This window comes from Mesoplodon mirus (genome assembly GCF_964341445.2).
Source record: "Mesoplodon mirus genome assembly, chromosome: 19".
In the NCBI taxonomy this organism is placed as follows: Eukaryota; Metazoa; Chordata; class Mammalia; order Artiodactyla; family Ziphiidae; genus Mesoplodon; species Mesoplodon mirus.
Genome location: NC_138995.1, coordinates 49,853,579 through 49,874,405, shown reverse-complemented (window position 1 = coordinate 49,874,405; position 20,827 = coordinate 49,853,579). Strand labels below are relative to the sequence as shown.

The following is a 20,827-nucleotide window of genomic DNA, read 5'->3' as shown; positions in this document are numbered from 1 at the left end:
GGCTTAAGACTCAAGGATGACAAGAGCAGTTCAAGATTCCCTGTCCCTGATCGAGTTCACAGGTTGGGGGGTGGATGTTGTATGCGATTGTGTACGAGGGTGAGTGGGAGGCAGGGGAAACTTGCTGGAGCCCAGCCTCCTTGGAGTCCACCCTGGAACCCAGCTGATACAGGCTTAGAATTGGCTGCCCAGTCAGTACTACGGAAAGCTCCTGGGTGGGAGCCTAGCCTAGATCTCTGGACCCCGCCCCTTCCCAAGGCCCCGCCCAGACTTAAAGATCTCTCCAACAGTTTAAAGAGGTGAAGGAGGTCTGGGCGGGCTTGCACACCAATGTCCAGAGCTGATTATACCCTGATTCCCCCACAGAGACAGAGGATGGCCTGGTGGGGAAGAGGACTTTATTGGGATATTAGTGGGGGACACGTGGGAGGGTGAATTCCAGGGAACAACAGACAGTGGGACCAACTGGTGGTCACCTTAAGGAACAATACATTAATGTACAAAATAAATTAAAGTGAGGAGGTCCCAAGCGGGGAGGCAGCTGGGAATACCTGGGGATTTCTTAGGGATGAAATTTGGAATTGGACAGGGGAAATAAGACTTTCCAGCCCCCTCACAAAGGGTGTGAAATGAACTTTTTCAAGACCCCTCCCCCAGGCTGGGAGTTGGGGTTCTGGGGCTCCAGGAAGAGGGAAGGTCTGGGCTCAACCAAAGGGGTGAAGGGGGCTGGTTCAGGGTCGTTCCTCCAGGAAGCGGTAGGTGGGGTTCTCATAGCCGTGACGCTGCAGTTCACGCAGCTGCTGCTCCTCCAGGGTCAGCATGGGGTCCACCTGCAATAGGGGCAGGGCAGGCGGAGTGGGCCACAGGGACCTGACCGCAGACCTCACAGCCCCTCTACCCCCAGGCTCTGGAAGTCCTCCCCGTTCCAGGTCTCTTTGCCTCTCACCTCCACCACGCCATGGCTGATAGCCCCGTAGGGTTTCTTCCTGCGCAACAGCAGCATGGAGAGGATGACCAGGGAGCCGCCACCTGCTCCCATGATCAGCAGACCAGACACAGCCTCTCGGGACATGCCTGTTCCAGCTGGTGCCTGCAGGGAGAGGCGATGGGGCCGGGGTCATCTTGGAGGCTCACCAGGGCCCTGTGTGGCTTTGGGAGTCACAGCCTAGCCCACTGACCTCTGACCTCTTCCCCTAAGTCCCCAGAATATTCCTCCTCTTACCAGCTCATCTCTCTGAATCTCCGATGAGTGGAAAGGAAAACCCCTTGGAACAGACGCATTCACCTGGGGGAGCAGGAGGTGTCAGGGACCCAGAAGTCTGGGCCCCTGCCTCCCCCTTCCTTGGGCCCCAAGAAGGCATCCCCCAGCCCTCTCCTTCCCTAGGACCCTGAAGTCCATGTCCTCAGTCCCTTCTTTCCTCTGAGGCCAAGGAACCCAAACCCCTAGCACCCTCCTCCTTCAGACCTAGGAGTCCAGGACCCCTGGCCCATCCTCCCTCCGGTGCCCGCGGGTCCGACTAACTTACCTTTCGTTCATACTGCTCCAGGGGGGACATCTTCTCTTTCCCAGAGGATGCAGCATCTTGTTCTGTGGACCCTACCCCCCAAATCCTATCTCATTCCTGCGAGTCCAGAATGGTGCTACCCCCGCCTGAAGAGGGGGTCAGAAGGGGCACCAGACACCATCCCAGGAGGCCTTTCTGGGCTCAAGGACTCAGAGGGATTTGGTGGCTGGGGGCTACTCTGTGAGATACTCACCTTTTGGAAGGGCCATGGGGGTGTCTGCTGGCAGCCAGAGGAGGCAAGGCAGGTGGAACAGTGAAGAGAAGAGAGCATCACCAAAGATAGTGCGGGGAAGCCCCCGCCCAGGGGCCGAGGAAGGAGGATCGAGGATCCTACAGAGGCCTCTACAACCTCAGACATTCCTTCCCACCCTCTTCCACTCACTGTGGTGGCTAAGACACCCCCAGACTTTAGGGGATTAGAACTGAGGTTGGGGACCTGTACCCCAAAGTCTGGGATTATGTATATTTGGGTTAACTCACCATCCTTGGAATCCAGGGGCTGCAGCCCACCCTTGTCCTCATTGCTGCCCCCCGGGGCAGGGGCTTCCAGTTCACTGGGGCCCAGGTGTTCAGAGTGGAGAAGCTCCTCTGAGGGGAACATGCAGAAAGGTGGTGATGTTGTGAGCATAGGGATCCACAAAACAAAAATGGGTGAATGCATGGCACCCTAACAATAGAGTGATCGGTGGGGGGGCCATACGTGTGACCTGGGGAAGTGGAGCTGAGTGTTGGAGGATGGAGGTTGAAGTTCAAGAGAACAGCCTCCTTAAAGAGCAGGAGAATTAGGGTTTGGCATGGGACATCCAGGAGGAAGTCACAGTAGATCTGGGGGTTACACTTTCTGGTATTCATGCTCTTGTGAAGGCCCTGCAGCTTGAATCTGGACTGGGTTTGTGACTTGCTTTAACCAATAGAAGGTGGGCCCAAGTCTTAAGAAGACCTGGCAGTTTCCACGTGCACAGTATGGGGAGCCTGAACCACCATGTCCAGCTCCCCTGTTGGAGAGACCACATGGAGGGGCTCCATGGAGAAGAGAGGCCCTGAGCCTACACAGAGAGGGAGATTGGCTCATTTGTGCCAGAGTCCCAGCCCTTAGCTGACCTGCTAGCCAAATGTAGTGACACGCTGGACTACTGACAAGACCGGCAGAAGAAGCACCCAGCAGAACCCAGAGCAGACGGCAGAATCATGAGCAATGAAAATGGTTGATTTAATACAGCTATAATACCGGGTACATGCTGTCCTATGACCAGAAGATGAAGATTTCCTATCCTCAGTGTGCATTTGAATTACTCAAAGAAGTTGTTAAATGCAAATTTTCCATCCATGTCTCAGAAGATTCTGATTCAACAGGTGTGGAGTGAGGTCCCTAAACTTGCATTTTTAACAAACTTTTCAAGTGATGCTAATGAAGGTCCTTGAAGGACTGTGGACCATTTTTAAAGAAAGACTGGAATAAACCTTGGTTTCCCAAACTCAAAAAAAAGAAAGAAAGAAAGAAAGAAAAGAAAAGAAAGTGGTTGATTTAAGCTACTAAGTTTTGGAGTTTGTTACACAGGAATAGATAGCTGAAATGGCAGGGAAGTCAAAGGCTGGGGGTCAGGATTGGGCACTCACGGATCTGGGGCCACAGCTCCTGAGCCAGGCGGGGGTTCTGGTCAAGCAGCCCCAGGCTCTGATTCATCCTTTCCTCGATTACTTGAAGGTGAGTCTGCACCTGTGGGGGAGTGAGTATGAGGGATGAACTGAGCAGTGCAGGCTAGAGATGGGGAAACGGAGGCAGGGTGAAGGAGGAAGGTCAAGAGGTTCCAAGCAAAATTAGCACATACAATGGACAGGAAGTAGGGTACAAGGGCCAGGAACTTGGCCATGGGAGGAAGGAAATTGGAGAAGGAGAAGTGGAATACAATGAAGAAGGAAAAGATGTACAGAAGACAGGCTGTGAGAGTCTTGGGAAAGAAAGTAAGGAAGAAGGAAAAGGAGTAGTTGCTAGGAAAGGTGGGGCACAGGAGACAAGGTAAGTATAGGGCGCAAGGAATATGGTATAGAAGATGGTAAGTGGGTAGGAGGGGCAGAGAGCAGGGTCTGAGGAATAGGAAGTGAGGCTTGAGGAGGTTCTGAAGAAGGAAGTAGAATTGGAGGGTCATATAGAAATGATGTGGTTCAAGGGCAAGACTTGGAGTTCAAGAGCATAGAATGGAGTATTCTTGGACAGGAAGAGGACATCCAAGAAACAGGAATTAGGATCTGAGGGCACAGAGCAAGGGTGCCAGGGAGAACAAGTGGGGTTAGGGAAAAAAGGAGAGTTGAGGGACAGGAACAGGGTTCAAGGCACAGGAGGGGGATTCTAGGAAAGGAAGTAAGAATCCAAGGGACAAGAAGTGGGGTCAAGGGACAGAGAGTGGGAATTCAAGAAAGGGGTCAAAGGCACAGGGGTCGGGGAGGCAGCATTCCAGGGTCAGGAAGTGAGGATCTGAGGGACTGGAATGGGTCCCAAGCACAGAAGGGGGAGGTTCCAGGGATAGGAAGGAGGTCCAAGGGATGGAAAGAGGGTATGAGGGGCAAGAGAAGAGTTTGGGGGATGGGGTCCAAGAGGCCGGGGGCTGAGGGCTAGCTGAGAATTTGGGAGCTGGAAGAACCTGAGCACCTGGAGGCGCGTCTGCTGGGCCTTCTCGGGGTCCACGGCGGCCACGTGCTGGTAGTGCCTCAGCGTGTGTCTCTGTTCCTTCCGCTCTGCTCGCAGGTAGCGCCGCAGGGCCAGCAGGACGCGCTCTGGCTGTGGAAGCGATGAAGGCTGCCCAGGCCTGCCCCAGCCCTTTCCACCCCCTGCCCTCTGCCCCCACGGCTCCCGCACCTGAGGCGGATCCCCCTGCAGTGCCGCCAGGAAACCTTCCAAGGCAGCCCGGCGCTGGTCGTTGATAAGGGCAGTGACTCGGGTGGCATGGGTCTCCACCAGGCGCTGTCGCTCACCAGACACCTGCTCCTCCAGGGTCTGCAGAATGGACTGGAAGTGCTGGCGAGGGGGTGGGCACAGGGCCAGGAGAGGCGTAGTGGGGTGAAACCCGGGTCAAAGGCAGTCTGGAAAGGTAGGGCTATAGGGTCAAGTGGCGGGGGAGAGGGAGGCGTGCAGTGGATCCAGGCCTGGGCAGAGTCAACCTGGGGTGGGACTAGGTGACAGGAGACTGACTGGTGGAGCTGGGGCTGCAGGGCCAGGTAGAGTGGGGGCAGGGCTAGGCCTGCTGGGAGCCCCGCTGAAGGTGTTCACTACATGGGCAGGAACAGTCTAGGAACAGAGCTGGCCTGTGTTGAGATGAAAGGAGCCAAGTATTGTAGGAAAGGTAGGGCTCAGGCCTGGGCAGGACCCGCTGGAGACAGGCTGTAACTAAATAAGACTGAGCTGGGTAGGAGCAAGAGTCAAGTAATAGGGCTCAGGCGAGTGGGGTCTACACAGGGTAGGGCTGTACTAAGGTGAGGCTGAGAGAGGTGGGTCAGAGAGTCATGAGGCCGGGACTACTGAGGAGGGACCGAGTAAAAGGGAGATTACAGGGGCAGGATCAGAGTCAGGGAGCAGGGCCGAGCATCAAAGAGAGGCTGAGAAGGACCGGGCTGTGTCTGCAGGGGCCCAGCTTGGGAGAGGCCTCCAGAGCCAGCCCTCAGAGGCTAGGATCAAGTTAAGACAGGGCAAAACATGGCCAGTGGGAAGAGGAGGGAAGCAAAGTCAGGTTGGATGTAGGCCAAGAGGGGCTGAGCCGAGGGTAAGGGTGGGGCCTGGAGAGGCCCATGCAAGTAGGAAGGGGTGAAACTGGATGAGGCCAGACAAAGCCTTAGCCAGGCTGAGACCCAGTGTGCCCCAGGTAGTGGACAGGCCTGAGTAGGACACCCTGGAGGTTGTCCTACCTCATTCAGGGCCTGTCTGTCGGCCTTAGGTAGGTTCTTGGACTGGTTGTCCGCCATGGCCCATTCACGCATCACCTGGGGACAAGGGGAGCTTCAGGATCCTAGAATCCACCCTGCTCTACCCACTGAATCTCCCTTGTCCCCATCCTTCTTCAGAGTCTCCAGATCCCTTAAGTCCCCCTGCCTCTTGGATTCCCAAGAGAGAGGATTCAGAAGGAATTTAAAGTGGAAGAGTACCATGCATCAGAGTTTCCATAGAATCTGGTGGCATCTCAGTGGGATTCTAGGTGGGTCAGAGATCCCTGGTCATCTTAGGGGTGGTGTTGAGGACTGGGGCTTAATGGGGACTTGGGGACTCTTTAGAGGTAGTCTCAATGTGTCCCTGAGGAATTTCCTGATATTTAGGGAGCTCTGTGTTATGGGGGGTCCTGAGGCCCCCAGCACCATCACCTCATTAATCTGACGCATCCTGCGCTCCTCCAGATCCATCTTGGCCCGCAGGAACCCCTCATGCTCGCTGATTTCTCCAGGCATGCCAAAGTACACGTCCACACCATCCGTGGGCCTCGGGGTGGGAGTCACTGCAAGGCCAGGAACCAGGGAGTCAGCCAGAAGCCCAGCTCCAGGTCTCCTTCCCTTCCCAGAGAACTGCATTTCCTAGAGCGCGCTGGAGACCCTCATGTGTGCACTTCAGCCATAGCTGCTGCCTGGCATCATGTGAAATGTGGTTCTGAACTGGGTCTGTTCCTGTAAAGCTTAGGAATCCATTACACTATCCTCCAAGCTTTCCCCCCAGTAATCCTTCAGACCTACCAAATGACTCCTCCACTTCCGGGTACCCCCAAACCACCCTCCCCTTTTGCATTCCTCACAGGCTGCCCCTTCCACCTCTACTTTATTCAAAGCCATTCCCATCCCTCCCATTTCCCCCAACAGGGCTTCTCCCCCACAGGTCCCTCCCAAAGAGGCCCCTATACCAAGGCTCCCTAAATCATCCTCCCCCCAGGGTGGAGGGGACTGGGGGTTCAGAGCCCGCCTCACCTTTGCTGACCCCTGCAGGGGGATGGGAGCTTGAGGGTGGGGCTCTTTCCTCCTCTTCTTCCTCCTCAGCCCGTGGGGGCTCCACAAAGTAATCGTCTACTGGCTGTAGGAAGGATTCCTCCTCTTCCTCATCCTCACCCCCCTCAACTCTGCCCCCGGGAGGCCACGACCGAGTGGAAGGATCACTGAGGGAGCGGAAGACCCCAGGCAATGAGAACCTGGGCCCAGGCCCCCAGGCTTCCATCTCCTGCCTCAGGAGCCTTGGGTTGGGCATGGAGGCTTCCCTCCCACTCACCCAACTGCTGTCCCAGACGGGTTGGGGGTCACTGGAGGGGGGCAGCACACATACTCCACACCTCGGAACCGATCCGCGCCACAGGGCAAAAGCATGCCCGAGCCATGCAGGATGAGGCCCTGGGAGCTGCAGGCCTGCGGGAAGAGTGGGCCCAGATGCCAGGACTGTGGGGTAACAGAAGGTAGGGGGGAGCCCGGATGCCTGGGTCTTGGGGGCTGATGGGGCTGGGAGCCTGGATTCCTGGTTCTGTCCCATTGGGAAGAGAGGGCTGAGGCCCAGACTCTTGGGTTCTGGAGGAGGAGGGTGTTAGAGGACCGGATCCCTGGGTTCTGGGGGGGTGAGGACGATTGGGCTGGGTCCTGACCTCCTGTGCCTCCTGACGCCTCCGGGTTGAACTCTCGCACTGGTCCATGCGCTCCTGGTGCAGGAACCGGCAGCCTTCAGGCACCAGCAGGGCCTCGCTCACAAATTCACCCTCTGGCAAATGGGGGTCATCGATGTGAGACACTGCCACAGCCACTAGCCCTACCTTCCTCAGAATCCAGATCTCTTATCCTCATAGGCTTTTCGGTCCCACTCTGGACCCAGGCATCCATCTCCCTAATGTGAGCCTGAAACCAGGGCCAGAATCTCACCCCTCGGAGACGCCCACCTCCTTCCGTTCCCCTCCCCCAGCCTGTGACTCACCCAGGCAGCGGAAAGGCACAACCTGGTGGTGGGGGTGGGCACAGCGGCCACCTCGGGCATCCCCGCACCATTGCTCCATGGGGATGGCCTGTGTCGCCTGTTCCACACGTACAATCTGCAGCTCCGGGTACATCTGGGGGCACCGGGTGGGGGTGATCAACCCACGGCCCCGCCTGCGCTTCTGCACTGGCCGTGTCCCTTTTCAAGTCTCTAGTATTCATAAGGACCTCTCCTCCCTAGGCCCTGCTTCTCTGTAGAACAGGTCTTAGATATCTAAGCTCCTCAAGCCCGTTGGCCACGCCCCCTAGTACCTCTCCCTTAAGCCACGCCATCCTTAGGCTCCGCCCCTTTGCCTGTCCAGTTTCTTTACGAAGGTCCCTCCATTGCCCAAAAACTCAATCCCTCTAAGCCCACCTCTCTTGTAGTCGCCTCGGCCCCTTCCCCCTATCAGGTTTATCTCCCCATAGATTCCTCCCTTCGTTAAGCCTCGGCTCTCTCTCTGGCCTCTCAGTAAGTATCCCTTCTCTTTGTGTTAGACCTGCTTTCATAGCCACGCCTCCTAGCTTTCCACTCTCCCATTGGGTTCCACCCCGTTCCCAGTCACGCCGGTCCAAAGGTCTTTTTGTCTTAGCCCCGCGTCTCCTTTGGTCACGCCCACCTACACCTGCTCTTTAAGGAGTCCCCCACATTATTGCTAAACTCCGTCTCTTCATTGGACACTTTCCTCAGCGGGCCGTCTTTGCACGGTTCTTCCCCTTTCTTGACCTAGTTTCTCAGAAACAGGTCCTGTCCTAACTTCGCCTCTTTGGTGGCCACGTCCCCTAGTTTCCCATGCCTTCTTGGATCCCTCATCTCCCTGGACCTTGCCTTTGCACGACTAGCTTCTCACGCGCGACCCGGCCCCAAGTTGGATCCCCTTTCTTGCTGGCCACGCCCCTCCCAGTAGGTCCCGCCTACCTGTCTGCAGTACTCCAGCACGCGTTGCGGGTCCCGGAGACAGCGTCGTGAGAGCTGTGGGTCTGGTTCCCAGCGGCCGGTACGCAGGTCCCGGTGAAGGGTTGGGCGCCCGCATAGTCCAGCCACCTGAGCAGACCCTGGGGCCTGGGGGTGGGGACGGAGGGGTCAGCGAGGGCACGGGGGACGCGGGCATGTGAGTCCCCTGGTCCTTTGCTCCCTAGGACCCATATATTCACACCCCCAGCACCAGCCCCCTCCACCAAGCACCGCGCACCGCCTCCATAGAGGTTTGGTTCCCCGGGAAACAGCTCCCACAGGGCGGGGGCGCCCCAGCTCTGCCGTTGCTATGGCGACCCGGGTCCCCCGGGATTCTCGCGGCCTTGTTGCCGCGGAGACAGGCTCCTCCCTCACCCCAGCTCAGCCGCACTAGAGCTGAAAGGGTTAAACGTGAATGGCGGGGGAGGAGGTCAGAACCCAGGCGTTCTGGCCCCTCCTCCCTCCATCCCTAGCTCATGCTCAAATTCTCGGGTGCAAAGACCACAAGGCCTGGCTTCAGGGCCCTGCAGGCCTGGACACCAAGTCCTTGAGGGATGGAGAGCTACATCCTGGGTTGGGGGGCGGTGGCTGGCGGCCTAGACTTCTGGGTCCTAGGAGCTTTGCGGGAGGCCTCATATGGGTCCAGAGGATGCAGGGGGCCCAGATTCTTGGCTGTAGGTGCCTTGCTGCCTGGTGGGTCCTGTTCAGGTGGGAGGGGTCTGGGGCTGAGTCACCTAGGTCGAGAGGGTCTGAGGGGGCTGGACTTCTGGGACCAGGGGCTCTGGAAAAGCCAGTTCCTACGCTGGGGGCTGGAGGGGACTGGGACGACGATGATGAAGGAGATGGGGCCTGGACTTAACGGTTTTCTGAATGCCTAGTGCAGTTAGCGGCGCCGGGGGGCCCCGCCACCTAGCTGGAAAGACTGCGCTTTCTGCTCTGGACCTGTCCGCATCGGGGTCCAGAGGCCCGGTCCCGCCCCTTCCCCCACCCCTTGGACCCGGCCGGGCCTCACCTCGGCAGCGCTGGGACTCCCACCGGCCAGGCTCCCGACGGCGAGCTGCGCGCGCAGAAGCAGCAGCAATAGTGGCAGCAACAGCGGCAGCGGGCCCAGACCGCGAGCGGCGGGGATGGCGGGTCCCATGTCCCGGCCCTCGCGCCCTCACGTCCCCAGCACTTCCGCCCGGCCCGGCCCGGCCCCAGCGGTGACAGGAGCTCCCAGCGCCACGGCCGCCGCCGCCTCCTCCTCCCGCCGCCCCCGGGCTGCGCCGGCGCCGCCAGCCCCGCCCCGCGCTGGCCCCGCCTTCCTGGCCAGGACAATAGCTCTGCGCACTGTGGAGAAGCTTGGAAACCCGGTTGGGAGCCTGCGCCAGGCCCCCGCCGCCTTGAGATTCTAGGCGTCCCATCCCATGCACGGGCCTAGCCAGGCGTCTGGGTCACGGGCTTCCTGATTGTGGATTTTGGGTTCTCCCTCAAGACTCTCACCACCAGTGTTCCCCTCCCTCGGATCCAGATAGTCACAAATCACCTCCCTTCTCCTCTAGGGATGCAAGCATTGGAGAGCGGACCCTACCCCCAAATCCTCTCTTGAGGTCCCATTATACAGGCCTCCAAAGTTTCCCCAATCAAGAACATAGCACTTGAGACCCAGTCCCCTTCCCCCTCAGATCCAGGAGTCTGGGTCCCAGGTACCTTCTCTCTCAAGACGAGAGACCAAGCCCTCAGCCCTTTCTCCCCAAGACCCACGAGTCCAGGCCTTCTGCTCTGCTTCCCAGGAACCCCAGTCATCTAGACCTTTAACTCCTAGATCAAGGATTCACGAACCAAAGTCCCCAGACCCTTTCTTTAAGGATGAGCTGAGTCAGGTAGCCAGCACCTCAAGATAAGAGTTGACCCCCATCCTTGCTATAAGGATCAGGGCATTTCTATTTTCCCACCCCTAGCCTCTCTTTCGCCCCCTGCCCTTCGGGGCTCACTTCTTTGTCTCCTCAAAATGCACTGTAGAATTGTCTTCCCCAAGCTGACTGGGGCAGTCCTGTCATGTGTGTGCACCTGTGCATGTATGTGTGTGTAGATGTATCTTAAAAGAGCCTAGAGTGCTCAGTGGGTAGCAAAGGGCTGGGGGGTGGCTCACAGTTTTTTCTACAGCCACTTCATAGTCTAGGGTAAGAAGGGCCTTGGGGCAGCTTTGATGGACCCCTTCTTTGATAGACAGTGATAATGCCAGGAGAATCTCTAAGACATTCACTTCACAACTTTTTTTATTAAACATAAATATTCTCATTCTCAGATTCCAACACCACCCCCTCACCCCCCCAACCCCACAACAGCTCTCACCCTATCCTTACTCCTTGGGTCCAGTTCTTCCAGGGCCTTTAAGGAAGGTAGAAAAAATCAAGATAGTGACCATCTTGGATTCCCAGGAAGTGAATGGCCATTTTGGCTGCAATTCCATGGGCGAAGCAAAGTGCCCCTTGGGGAGAGCCAGGACAGGTCCTCCATCTTAATCTGCCTTATGTTGCCTTTCTTCTCAATGCAGGTGGTCATCTTGAAATATCTTCCTTCAGTGTTTGGAAACAACTTCCTTCTCTGCCCCTAACTCCCATCACCCCCTGTCCCCCCATCCCTCTGCAAAGGGTCCATGTGCCATCTTGAATCTCTTTTACACAGGGGAAGAGCTAGGCGCAGTGGCCTTCTTGCTCCCACTTGGGGCATCCCCTTTGGCTGAGCTGACTGTATATCAATGACCCAGACAACTGTAACGATCTTTCCCTCCCCTCAATGTTCAATTTTGGAAGAGTAAGGTCGCCGACTTGTTCTGGTTCCTCAGAAATCAAGACAATCCATTATGGCAAGTTGAAGATCCCAGGACTCTTCGGTTGGAGAGATGTCACACATGAGTCTGGAGACGTGGGTGGCTGGGTGTGGGGAAGGCAGCATATGGGAAGGGGGGAGTGCTGGGGGCCAGATCTGGGGGTCCAAAGGATGTAGGTTTGATGTAGCTGGTAAAAGCTCGAGGATGGGGTGTGGTGAGATAACCTGCCTGGGCTCTATATAATCTGCAGGGGGGAACAATGCCCAGATGTGTTTTGAAATCATAGAAAGTAGGGGTCCCTGGAGGTCCAAGAGGGGAGGAGGGTGGTAGGAAGAGACCTCCTCCAGGGGCTTCTCCAAGGCTCAGGCTCACACTGACTCCTCGGACCTTGTAGTAACCATTGGTTGGGTCCTGAGGGGACAAAATGGGACTTGGTAAGGTATGTAAGGGTACAGCGGGGTGAAGGTCACTGATGGAGAGACACACTGAGATAGAGCCAGACCTAGGGGGAGACGAGAAGATAGAAACAGGAGCAGTCAGAGACCCAGAGACATATAGACTGGTAGAAGAACAAAGTGACACAGAAAAACACAGTGACAAGAGATGAAGGGACAGGAGATGGGCAGAGAAAGACAGAGACGGAAGGATATAGGCCTGCTGAGGGGTGGCGGTGAAGAAGGAGACGCAGAGGGAACAAGAGAGAGAAATGGCGATCAAGACATTCATTCATTCATTTGCTCAACAGCCCTGAGGTTTTGATTCTGAGTCGTGCCCTGCGCTGCATGCCTAGACATCTCTCACTAGGATAGACCTAGCCCTGTCCTCATGGAGATCCAGGCCAAAGGAGAAATGATGAATCACTAGATAGAGCCAGGAAGGTCAGGGTTGTGATGGAGGAAGTTCAGGGAGTGACTGGGACAGCGATGGGGGAATCTTCAGACTGTGATGGGGAAGCCTAGCTCACAGTGGTCATGGCTATGACAGGTGAAACACAGACAGAAGGATCAGGGCTACGAGGAGGGAAGCATTAGCTTTCTGGAACCAGAAATGTTTGAGTTGAGACCAGAGGGATGATGGAGAGAATTAGGTAGGTATGTGAAGAAAGGTAGGAGTGTTTAGGGCCAAGAGAATAGCATGTGGTAGGTACAGAGAAGAGAGAGAAAGGCTCTGGATTGGGGACTGGGGTCAGTGGGGCCTAAAAGAGATGGGACCCTAAAGGATGTACAAGTTTGGGGAAATGTGAGGCCAGTGTGGAACCTGGTAGGTAGAAGGGGCCTGGGTGAAGCAACCAGGGAGAGGCATCTAGGAGGCCTGAAACATGACTGTGATGGGGAAAGCACAAGCAGACTGAACCTTGATCTGGGGCTCAAGATGGAGGCCAAGGCTGGGGCAGATATGTGGGCATAGTCAGCAGGTAAACAAACTGAGACTGGAGGTGGGTGAGACAGCCCAGGAGGCAGCAAGAAGTGGGTGGAGGGGGTTAGGTGCATCTCTGGGGGCAACAGAATGAAAAAGGAGGGAACAGAAGTGGAGAGAGGGACTTCTTTGGTGGCACAGTGGTTAAGAATCCACCTGCCAATGCAGCGGACACGGGTTCGAGCCCTGGTCTGGGAAGATCCCACATACCACGGAGCAACTAAGCCCATGTGCCACAACTACTGAGCCTGTGCTCTAGAGCCACAACTACTGAGCCCGCATGCCACAACTACTGAAGCCAGCACACCTAGAGGCCATGCTCTGCAGCAAGAGAAGTCACTGCAATGAGAAGCCCACACACCGCGAGGAAGAGTAGCCCCTACTCGCCACAACTAGAGGAAGCCCGCGCACAACAACGAAGACCCAACACAACCAAAAATAAAAAAATAAAAAATAGAAAGAAGTGGAGAGAGAGTTGGAGATACAGTGAAGGGAGCCCCTCTTTTCCCAACACTCACCTTGGTCTCCAGAGCTCCCTCCTCATCCAGAGCCAGGTCACTGTGGTCTGTGTGCATGATGGGGCCCTGGGGTAGGGTGCTTAGTGAAAAGGAGTGTAGAGGAGCCTCTGGCCCCAGTGCCAGACCCCAGAGACCCTCAGTTGAACATCTGAGGCCAGGCAGGAGGGACCAAGGACACCTGAGAACTGGGGTCTGGACTCAGGACAACAAGGAGCCTTAGGGACATATTGGGTCTAGGGAATAATTGGGTCAGGGGTGTATTTGGATTTGGGGGATATTTGGATCTGGGGATCACTGTTGGGACTATGGCTCTTTTTGAATTTGGGGTGCCCAGTTGCGACTGGGATCACAACTGGGACTGGGTTACTATTTGGGTCTTGAGGTACCATCAGGTCTGGGGACCCTGGCGTCCTACCTGGTCCTTGCTGCTGCCTGTCTCCTCCTCGGGACCCCTCGAACTGGAGCCGTTGCTGCTCCCTGGGATTTGCACCAGATTCTTATGCTTGGAGAAAGAGGCTGAGGCCAGGGACATTGGGGGTGGGGGCAGAGGTAAATGATGGGGCTGGGTCACGGTCTGTGGAGACCAGCGAGCAGGAAGAGAGAGGACTGGGGCAAATCAGGTCGGGAGACTGGGAGAGAACCCTGGCCTAGGAGAGTAAGGGGTGTGTGACCCTGAGGAGATGGAGTTAGAGCTTGAGCAGGGAATCAGGTCCTGAATGTAAGCCAAGGCCAGTGAGGGTTTAGAGAGGCGAGACTGGGACCAGGTCCCAAGGCCAGGCCAGTCAGTGGGCAGGGCCTGTGTATGGGCCTGCGGTGGGGCTCAGGTACTGACCCTTGCCGTGGCGCCAGCAGCAGAGGGCAACCCCAGTGATGACCATAAGGAGAGTCATGGCCACAGCGGCCACTCCAGCCACAATCCGCACAGCGGGCAGCAAGTCTGTGGGAAGAAGAGGGGGTTCCTGAGGATGCTGAGCAGGAACTGGGGAACAGGGCTTGGGGCTTTTGTAGGGAATCTCTGGGTTCAAAGGTCACCAAGTTTGGGGATTCCAAGTTTTGCAGTCCCCTAGCTTGGGGTCCCTGGGTTTAAGGACTCATAAACTTGAGGTTTCACAAGTTTAAACTCCCTGGCTTCAGGGAGTCTTAGACTTTGAGGGTATTTTTACTTTGCCTGTATTTGGAGGTTGCCTTCTTTGGAGCCCCTAAGTGTGAGGGGTCTCTCAGTTTAGGATTCCGTATTTGAGGGAAATTATTGTTTGGGGATCTCAGGATTCAACAGACTCATAGTTTTGAGGCTCCCAAGGTTTGGGGATCTCTGCACTTGAGGGTCCTCTGTTTGGGGGTTGTGGCATTTTGGGGGCTTGAAATATTCAGATTTGGGGTCTTCGGGCCCAGGGTCTCACCTCTACGTCCCAGGCTGACCTGGGTGCCTCCTTCGCCCAACCGGTTCCGGGCAGTGCAGTTGAAGCCCCGGCTAAAGTCGGACTCCTGGGTCCCCGAAATGTGCAGCACAGAGATCAGGCCTGGACCCTGTCCCCCGCGGCCCTCTGGGGCTGGGAATGTCTCCACCAGGAACCGACCCCTCGACCCCGCCGTCAGGAAGCCCTCATCCCAAGACCAGACCTGGGGGCACAAAAGAGGAAGGTCACTGAGGCGACGAAGGAGGGCGGGAAGAGGAGGTCAAGGGGTCGGGAAAGTCACAGATAATCACAGCAGTTTTGGGAGTCCGGCTAGGCGGTCTGGGATCACCGCTGGAAGGGTCATGAGAGTGGGGACTTTCCTTACCACAGCTTCTGGGGCGGGGGAGGCGAAGACTAGACACTGGAGGCGGGCGGGGCCCCTCAGGAAGGCGGGCGCAGAGTGCAGGGCGGTCACCACTGGGGGAGCTGGTTTGGAGATTGTAGACCAATCAGAGGAGAGGTCTCGCCCCCCCTTCCCCGGCCTGTTCTCAAGCAGGCAAGGCCAGGCCTGGGCACTCCCAACTAACCCCAACCAACTAGGCCATGCCTCTCAACAAACTTCGAACCCCTCTGAGGCTTGCCTTCCCTAGGTCCCGCTTCAATCCAAGGGCCCCAGCCGTCAGTTAAGCTCCCCTTCTCAAGGCCACGCCCACTCCCATTAGCCCTCGCCCCCTCTGCCCACTTCTTATCCCAGGACATGCCAGGTCCACTAGGAAGCACCGCTTTCTCACCGTTCACAGTCAACCTAGCTTCCGCAGCGCCTCCCCGCAGGCCCGAGAGCCCCGGCCCAGCTCTGCAAACGTAGTCGCCTGCATCCTCCAGCCCCACCGCGAGAAGACGTAGCGTGGGCCCGGAGGCCAGCACCTGGGATAGGGAAGGGGCGTCAGGGACACGACCATGGGAGAAAGCCCCATCTACTGCCAGCCATGGCTACAAGCCCCAGGTCTGGCCTCACCTGCGCGTCCCCGCGGCGGGTCCAGGTTACCCGTGGAAGCGGATTCCCGCGCCAGACACAGCTGAAGGAGGCGTCTTCCCCTACGTCCACGGATAAGGGTTTCGGCTTTGCCTGCAGAATCGGCCCAACTGGAGGAGACAGAGGAGGGGTCACATGACCAGGGAGGGATGCAACTTTTGACTTGGGATCAGCCACTCAGAAACGACACTCCCAAGGGCCATTGGGTTTAAGCCCCCAGTTCACAACTCAGCTCGTACGTCCGGCTCACAAGCCCCGGCCCCGCTCTCGCCCCGCCCCTACTCCACTTTGGTACTGATCCAGCACAGCCAAATCCCGCCTAAATCCTACTTCGGCCCCACCACCTCCCGCAGTCGGAGCCGCGCCTCACCGAAGCCCCAGTCCCCTTTCTCTCGCCCCACTTTGGCCACACCCACGGCCCCGCCCCTGCTCACACCGCACGTCCAGCGCTGTGCTGCTGTTGGCGCTACCCACTGCGTTGCTGACCTCGCAGGACACCGGCGCAGTCAGGAAGGAAGCGTCTGCCACTACCTCCAACATTGGCCCGCGGGCCCCAAGCACAGGGAAGCCCCCCTTTGCCCACCTGCAAAGGTGGTGGGCTGTGTTGTCCTTGCTCCCGAAGCACACCTACTCACGTCCTAGCCCCAGCCCTCCCCAAGCCTGTTCTCCCGGCTGGGGAGAAATGATCTGTGTCCTCACCTATAGCCAGTGACAGGAGGTTGGGCTGTGGCCTGGCATAGGAAAGTGACCTTCTCTCCCTCCTTCACTGTCTGTGGTTCTGCAGACAGAGTCACCACTGGGGGGTCTGTAGAGGTGAGTCAGTGGTCAGCGGTGGGCAAGGACACGCAACACCTCCGTTGATGACCTAGTAGTCCAATTCTCAGGTCCTCCACCCCAGGAGTCTGAGTCCCCAGTCCCCTCTTCCCTTTCAGCTAGGAGTCTAGGCTTCCAGTACCCAATTCCCCCAGGGACCTGAGGTCCACAGCCCTCTCCTTTCTCATACCCTGAAGTCCAGGCCCCAGCTCCCTCTTTCCCCAAGGACCTTAGGCTCAAGGCCCAGTGTTCAACTGCACTCACACTGCAGGCTCAGTGTGATAGCTGTGTCCTTCCCCGCAGGCAGGGCCTGGCTCCAAGCCCGGCAAACCAAGATGGCTCCATCATCGTGGCTGGAAGGGGTCAGAGATAAGATGCTCTCCACTGACCCAGTGGTTCCTTCCTTCAACAGGGTCTGTAGGTTATGAATAATAATGATGATTTCATCTACCCTTAGGTAGTACTTACTTTATGTCAGGCGCTCTTCTAGGCATTTATAAATATTACTTTATTTAATCCTCACAACTATCCTAGAGGTGCATACTACTATTAACTCCATTGTACAGATAAGTAAACTGAGGGACGGAGAGGTTAAGATCAACTAATGAGTGGCTGAGCCAGGATTTGAACCTAGGTAGTCTAGCCCTAGAGCCCTTATACTTAAGTATGTACCAAGGATCCCAAGTCTTGAATCCCTGCCCTCCCATGCCTCCTCTGGATGAGCCTGTGGTCTGAGTGGACCCCCAAATTTCCCTGAATGAGCAAGGGCTGGCACAGAGACATGGACCTGACCTGGCGGAAGGTGGCCCCATCTATCCGGACCCCATCTCGGAACCACAGCAGCTCAGGGGCGGGGCGGGCATCCCCACGGCTCCGACAGGTCACATTCGCAGGAACCCCAGCAACCAGAGACACAGAGGGGCCACCCAGCACCTGGGGGGGTTCTGGAGGGACTGTAGGGTGGATCTGGGGTCAGAGCTGGATCCTGGGCCCAGAGACCCTGATCTTCCCAGCTCTGACCGACCACTCCTCCATTCTCCCCAGACTCTCATATTCCCAGCTAGCACTGGCGGTCCCCAGGGCTCCCCAGGGACAAGTGGGCTGGGTCCTCACCCAGCACATGCAGTTGGGCTCGTCGAGAGCGGAGGCCTGCTTGTGTAGCTTGACATTCGTAGGATGCTTGATCCTCTAGCTCTACGGGCCTAATGTGGAGGTCGTGCTGGCCGCTGGCTGCATTCCCTGATATCCAGTACCGGGACCACCCTGGAGTCAGGGAAAAGGCAGTCACACCATGGTTCTGAGTTCTTGGCCCCAGGCCTCCATCCCCAGACATCCCACACCAGAAAGACACTACCAAAAGTGGGTGCTGGGCCAGAGAGACATTAATCCTCTCCCAATCCAGAGTCGCTGCAAACTTGCAGTGCGGTGGGGTGTGTGTGTGTGTGTGACAAATTCAGGGGAAAAAAAAAAAGCAAGAAAACAATTGCCATAAAAGTCAGATTAGATACTACCTCCTGGGTGAGGAGGGAGTGGGCTATGACAGGGGAAGGGAATAAGGAGGGCTTCTGGGGAGCTGGCAATGTACCTGGGTAGTCGTTACATGGCTGTCTATTTTAGAATTATTGGCAAATCTTCCATTTATGCTTTATGAGCCTTTCTGCACTTATGCAATATTTTACAATAAAAATTAAAACTCCCAAACCCTATGGGTCACCTCCGAAGAAGAAGCTGAAAATTCTGAACTCCCAAATGTTTCCTTGAGCTCATTCATTTTCCAGACTTGAAAACGTCAAAATAGAAACTTCAGTTATAGCCCAAGCCCAACACCCTCACCCTGGAGTCAGCCCCTCCCTGAATAGATAGAACAGCCTTACCTGGCAGGTCTCTTTCGCCCCCTAGAGCCAGCCCATCCTTAGTCCACTGAACCAGCCCCCAGTATGCGCCCAGGGCACACGGCAGACGGGCCTCGTCCCCGAGCAGTACTACCAGGTCTTCTGGCTGTTGCAGGAAGTGGGGTGACAGGCCTAGGAGAATGGGGCGGAGGACCAGAGCAGAGCTTAGCACATTCAAGAGTTCCCTCACTCAGGAGGGAGTTCAGTCCCCAGTCCCCTCTGCCCTCAGATCCAGAAGCCCAGGGTCCCAGAGTACTCCTCCCTCAGATCTACGAGTCTGAACCCTCAGCTGCACTTACCACAGTAAAGCGACAACTGGCAAACAACCCTCTCTTGTATTTAACTGCCCCTGCCCCTCGCGGTACCTGCACGCCCTCTGAGGCAGAAGAAGAGGACAAGGAGTGCGGGGACCAGCATCCTGAGTGTGTGTCCCCCAAGATCCAGCAGACTTGCTGGTGCACTGGCTTCCCTGCCAGCTCCTTCCTCGGCAGCACACCTCCCACCGCTTTAGCCTGGAGTCCCCTTCGCTTCCAACTCTTCGCTCCAGGCTAGAAGCACCCCCTGTCTCCGCCGCAGGCTCCGCGACTCTGAAACGCAGGCCAGTTCCGCGCGCTCGGTCTCGGAGAGACCCTGGAGGGCCTGATCCCCCTCGCCCCGCCCCGGCCCGCCTTCTGGGAGACCCGCCCTCTTCCCGCTGAGAAACTCCCGCTGCCCAGACGCGGATGAATGGGGGCACGCAGGGCCGGGTCCCCCCAGCGGGAGGACACCCCAGCTCCCTTTCAGTCTGGGAGCTGGAACACCTGGGTTGAAGGAGGGGGTACCGGCTGGGTTGGACACCTGCACCCTGCCGGGGTTGGGGGATGGCTGGGGGTGAGGAGGAGGGAGGGGAGGGAGTGGAAGAAACTTGCTCAGCCTGGGTCCTGGAGGGACCGCACTGAGTGGAAACGGAGCTATAAATGGGAACCCCTGGGGACTCGCTGGTTTCCGCGCCCCGGAGAAGCGGGGCCCGGGGCTCCTCTGGGCCTGGTGGGTCAGGAAGAGGGCGCCGTGTTTGCCTGGGGGGCAGCTGGGAACCCCCGAGAAGGGGGGGTTCAGCTCTCCCCACCTCAAAACCCCTTCTCAAAATATCCCTCTGCCTGATTTGCTACCGCTGCAAACCATAGCACGTCCTAAGATCCAGAAATCCAGGCCCCCAGCCCCTCCTTTCCCAGGACCCTGCGGTCCGGGACCACCCCCTCGCCCCACTCCGCCGTGGTTGCCGGGCGACGGCTGGGAGGCGGCGGAGTCTGGGCTGAGTCAGGCGGGGAGTCTGGGAACCACGCAGCTTGTCCTGACGGCTACATGCCGCCCAGCTGGGGCGTTCCCACGCTGCCGGCCCGCGGTGCGCTGCGCAGCTGGCCGGGCAGGTGGGAGGGACCCGGAGCCGACAGAGCGGGGACTGGGGGCCTGGGACCCTGGGTCTGACATTCTCGAGCCTGTAGGGACTGGGGCTCCACACTCCGTTGTTCCTGAGCTCAGATTCTTGTGTCCCTAAATAGCAGGGGCATGAATCCCCAGGATTCTATGACTAGGGGTTCAGACCTCTGAGGACTGAGAAGCTACTGGCCTGAACTCCAAGTTTCTGAGGAGTTGGGGACTCACCTAGGTCCCCTGCCTGCAGCAGAGTGCAGTTGGGAAAGGATGACCTTGGGTCAGAAAATATGGCCTTAAATCTTAGAGTCAGTGGATTTAACCAACAATCTCTCTCCCACCCCCACTCAGGCCCAGGAGGATTTGAAAATCAGCAGACAGTGAACATCTGCCCTAAGTCCTGTGTGTGCATGGTCGGGGTCGGGGGGAGGATTGGAGGCCTGAACTCCCAGGTCCTTGGGAAGAAGAGGCCTGGACTCCTGAGTCTGAGAGGGTAGATCCTGGGGGCCCAGACTTCTAGAACTCTTGGCTTTTGTTTTGGGGATCCAGCCCCTGGATTTTGAAACAGGATGAGCTTGGGTCCAGGACTCCTGAGTCTTGGGGTGGAAGTCAGGTAGTAAGGCTGTTTTTCCAGACACCTGACATCGCTTCCCCTTCCTGGCTCTCTGGGGCCACAGGCATGGAAAGATGGAGAGCCTGAGGTCCCAGGAGCATCCAGAGAAGGAAAACATCCAAGGTGGAGGGTGGAAGGTTTGTGCTAATTAAAGGTCCCAGCAATGGACAGCTCTATGCCCTGGCCCCGAGGGACACCATCGGGTCACGGCGCTGTGAGAGAACCTCCAGCTCTGCATCCAGCCCATTCCCCAGGAGGCATGGGGGCATTGGGAGAGGGAATGTGGGAGGAGGGCAAGGAGTCAGGAATGGGAGGGAAGAAGAAAGATTAGAGGGAGCATCAAGGATGGAGGTGTGGGGACTCAGGCCAGATGCCTCATCTTGTTTCTGGATGAGGACCAGATGGGGGTCATACTGGGGAGAGAGAGAGAAAACGAGCAGTTCCA

The 20,827-nt window shown here is 57.2% G+C and overlaps 2 protein-coding genes across 4 annotated transcripts; both read right to left on the bottom strand.

The window, feature by feature from the left end:
* Positions 1-381: 381 nt before the first annotated feature.
* APLP1 (amyloid beta precursor like protein 1) lies at positions 382-9,724 on the bottom strand. 3 transcript variants are annotated; one of them, XM_082607755.1, is made up of 17 exons: positions 9,491-9,724; positions 8,443-8,586; positions 7,486-7,618; positions 7,163-7,275; positions 6,799-6,932; positions 6,504-6,688; positions 5,913-6,043; positions 5,463-5,537; positions 4,420-4,578; positions 4,213-4,341; positions 3,183-3,282; positions 2,046-2,153; positions 1,759-1,785; positions 1,527-1,597; positions 1,223-1,285; positions 947-1,090; positions 382-830 (listed from the first exon to the last, which is right to left on the bottom strand). In XM_082607755.1, the coding sequence occupies exons 1-17, from the start codon at positions 9,617-9,619 to the stop codon at positions 732-734; spliced, it is 1,944 nt and encodes a 647-aa protein (XP_082463881.1). In that variant the 5' UTR covers positions 9,620-9,724; the 3' UTR covers positions 382-731. The 3 variants fall into 3 exon arrangements, with proteins under 3 accessions (XP_082463881.1, XP_082463882.1, XP_082463883.1); XM_082607756.1 differs by having other exon boundaries at positions 1,759-1,782; XM_082607757.1 differs by lacking the exon at positions 1,759-1,785.
* A 1,402-nt stretch (positions 9,725-11,126) lies between these two features.
* On the bottom strand, positions 11,127-18,776 carry KIRREL2 (kirre like nephrin family adhesion molecule 2; the record flags this gene model as incomplete). The annotated part of the gene is made up of 15 exons (XM_082606725.1): positions 11,127-11,701; positions 13,225-13,290; positions 13,640-13,740; positions 14,057-14,161; positions 14,625-14,844; positions 15,007-15,107; positions 15,413-15,545; positions 15,637-15,764; positions 16,089-16,237; positions 16,354-16,459; positions 16,732-16,882; positions 17,260-17,420; positions 17,581-17,730; positions 18,342-18,491; positions 18,725-18,776. The coding sequence occupies 15 exons, from the start codon at positions 18,774-18,776 to the stop codon at positions 11,366-11,368; spliced, it is 2,109 nt and encodes a 702-aa protein (XP_082462851.1). The 3' UTR covers positions 11,127-11,365.
* Positions 18,777-20,827: the final 2,051 nt, after the last annotated feature.

Bases quoted from the DNA above. Each gene is read 5' to 3' on its own strand.
- APLP1 (XM_082607755.1), bottom strand. From the start codon at position 9,619: ATGGGACCCGCCATCCCCGCCGCTCGCGGTCTGGGCCCGCTGCCGCTG. The intron at 4,579-5,462 runs GTAGGACAACCT...CCCCCTCGCCAG, and splicing joins ACAGACAGGCCCTGAATGAG to CACTTCCAGTCCATTCTGCA. The intron at 1,286-1,526 runs GTAAGTTAGTCG...CTGCTCCCCCAG, and splicing joins TGGAGCAGTATGAACGAAAG to GTGAATGCGTCTGTTCCAAG.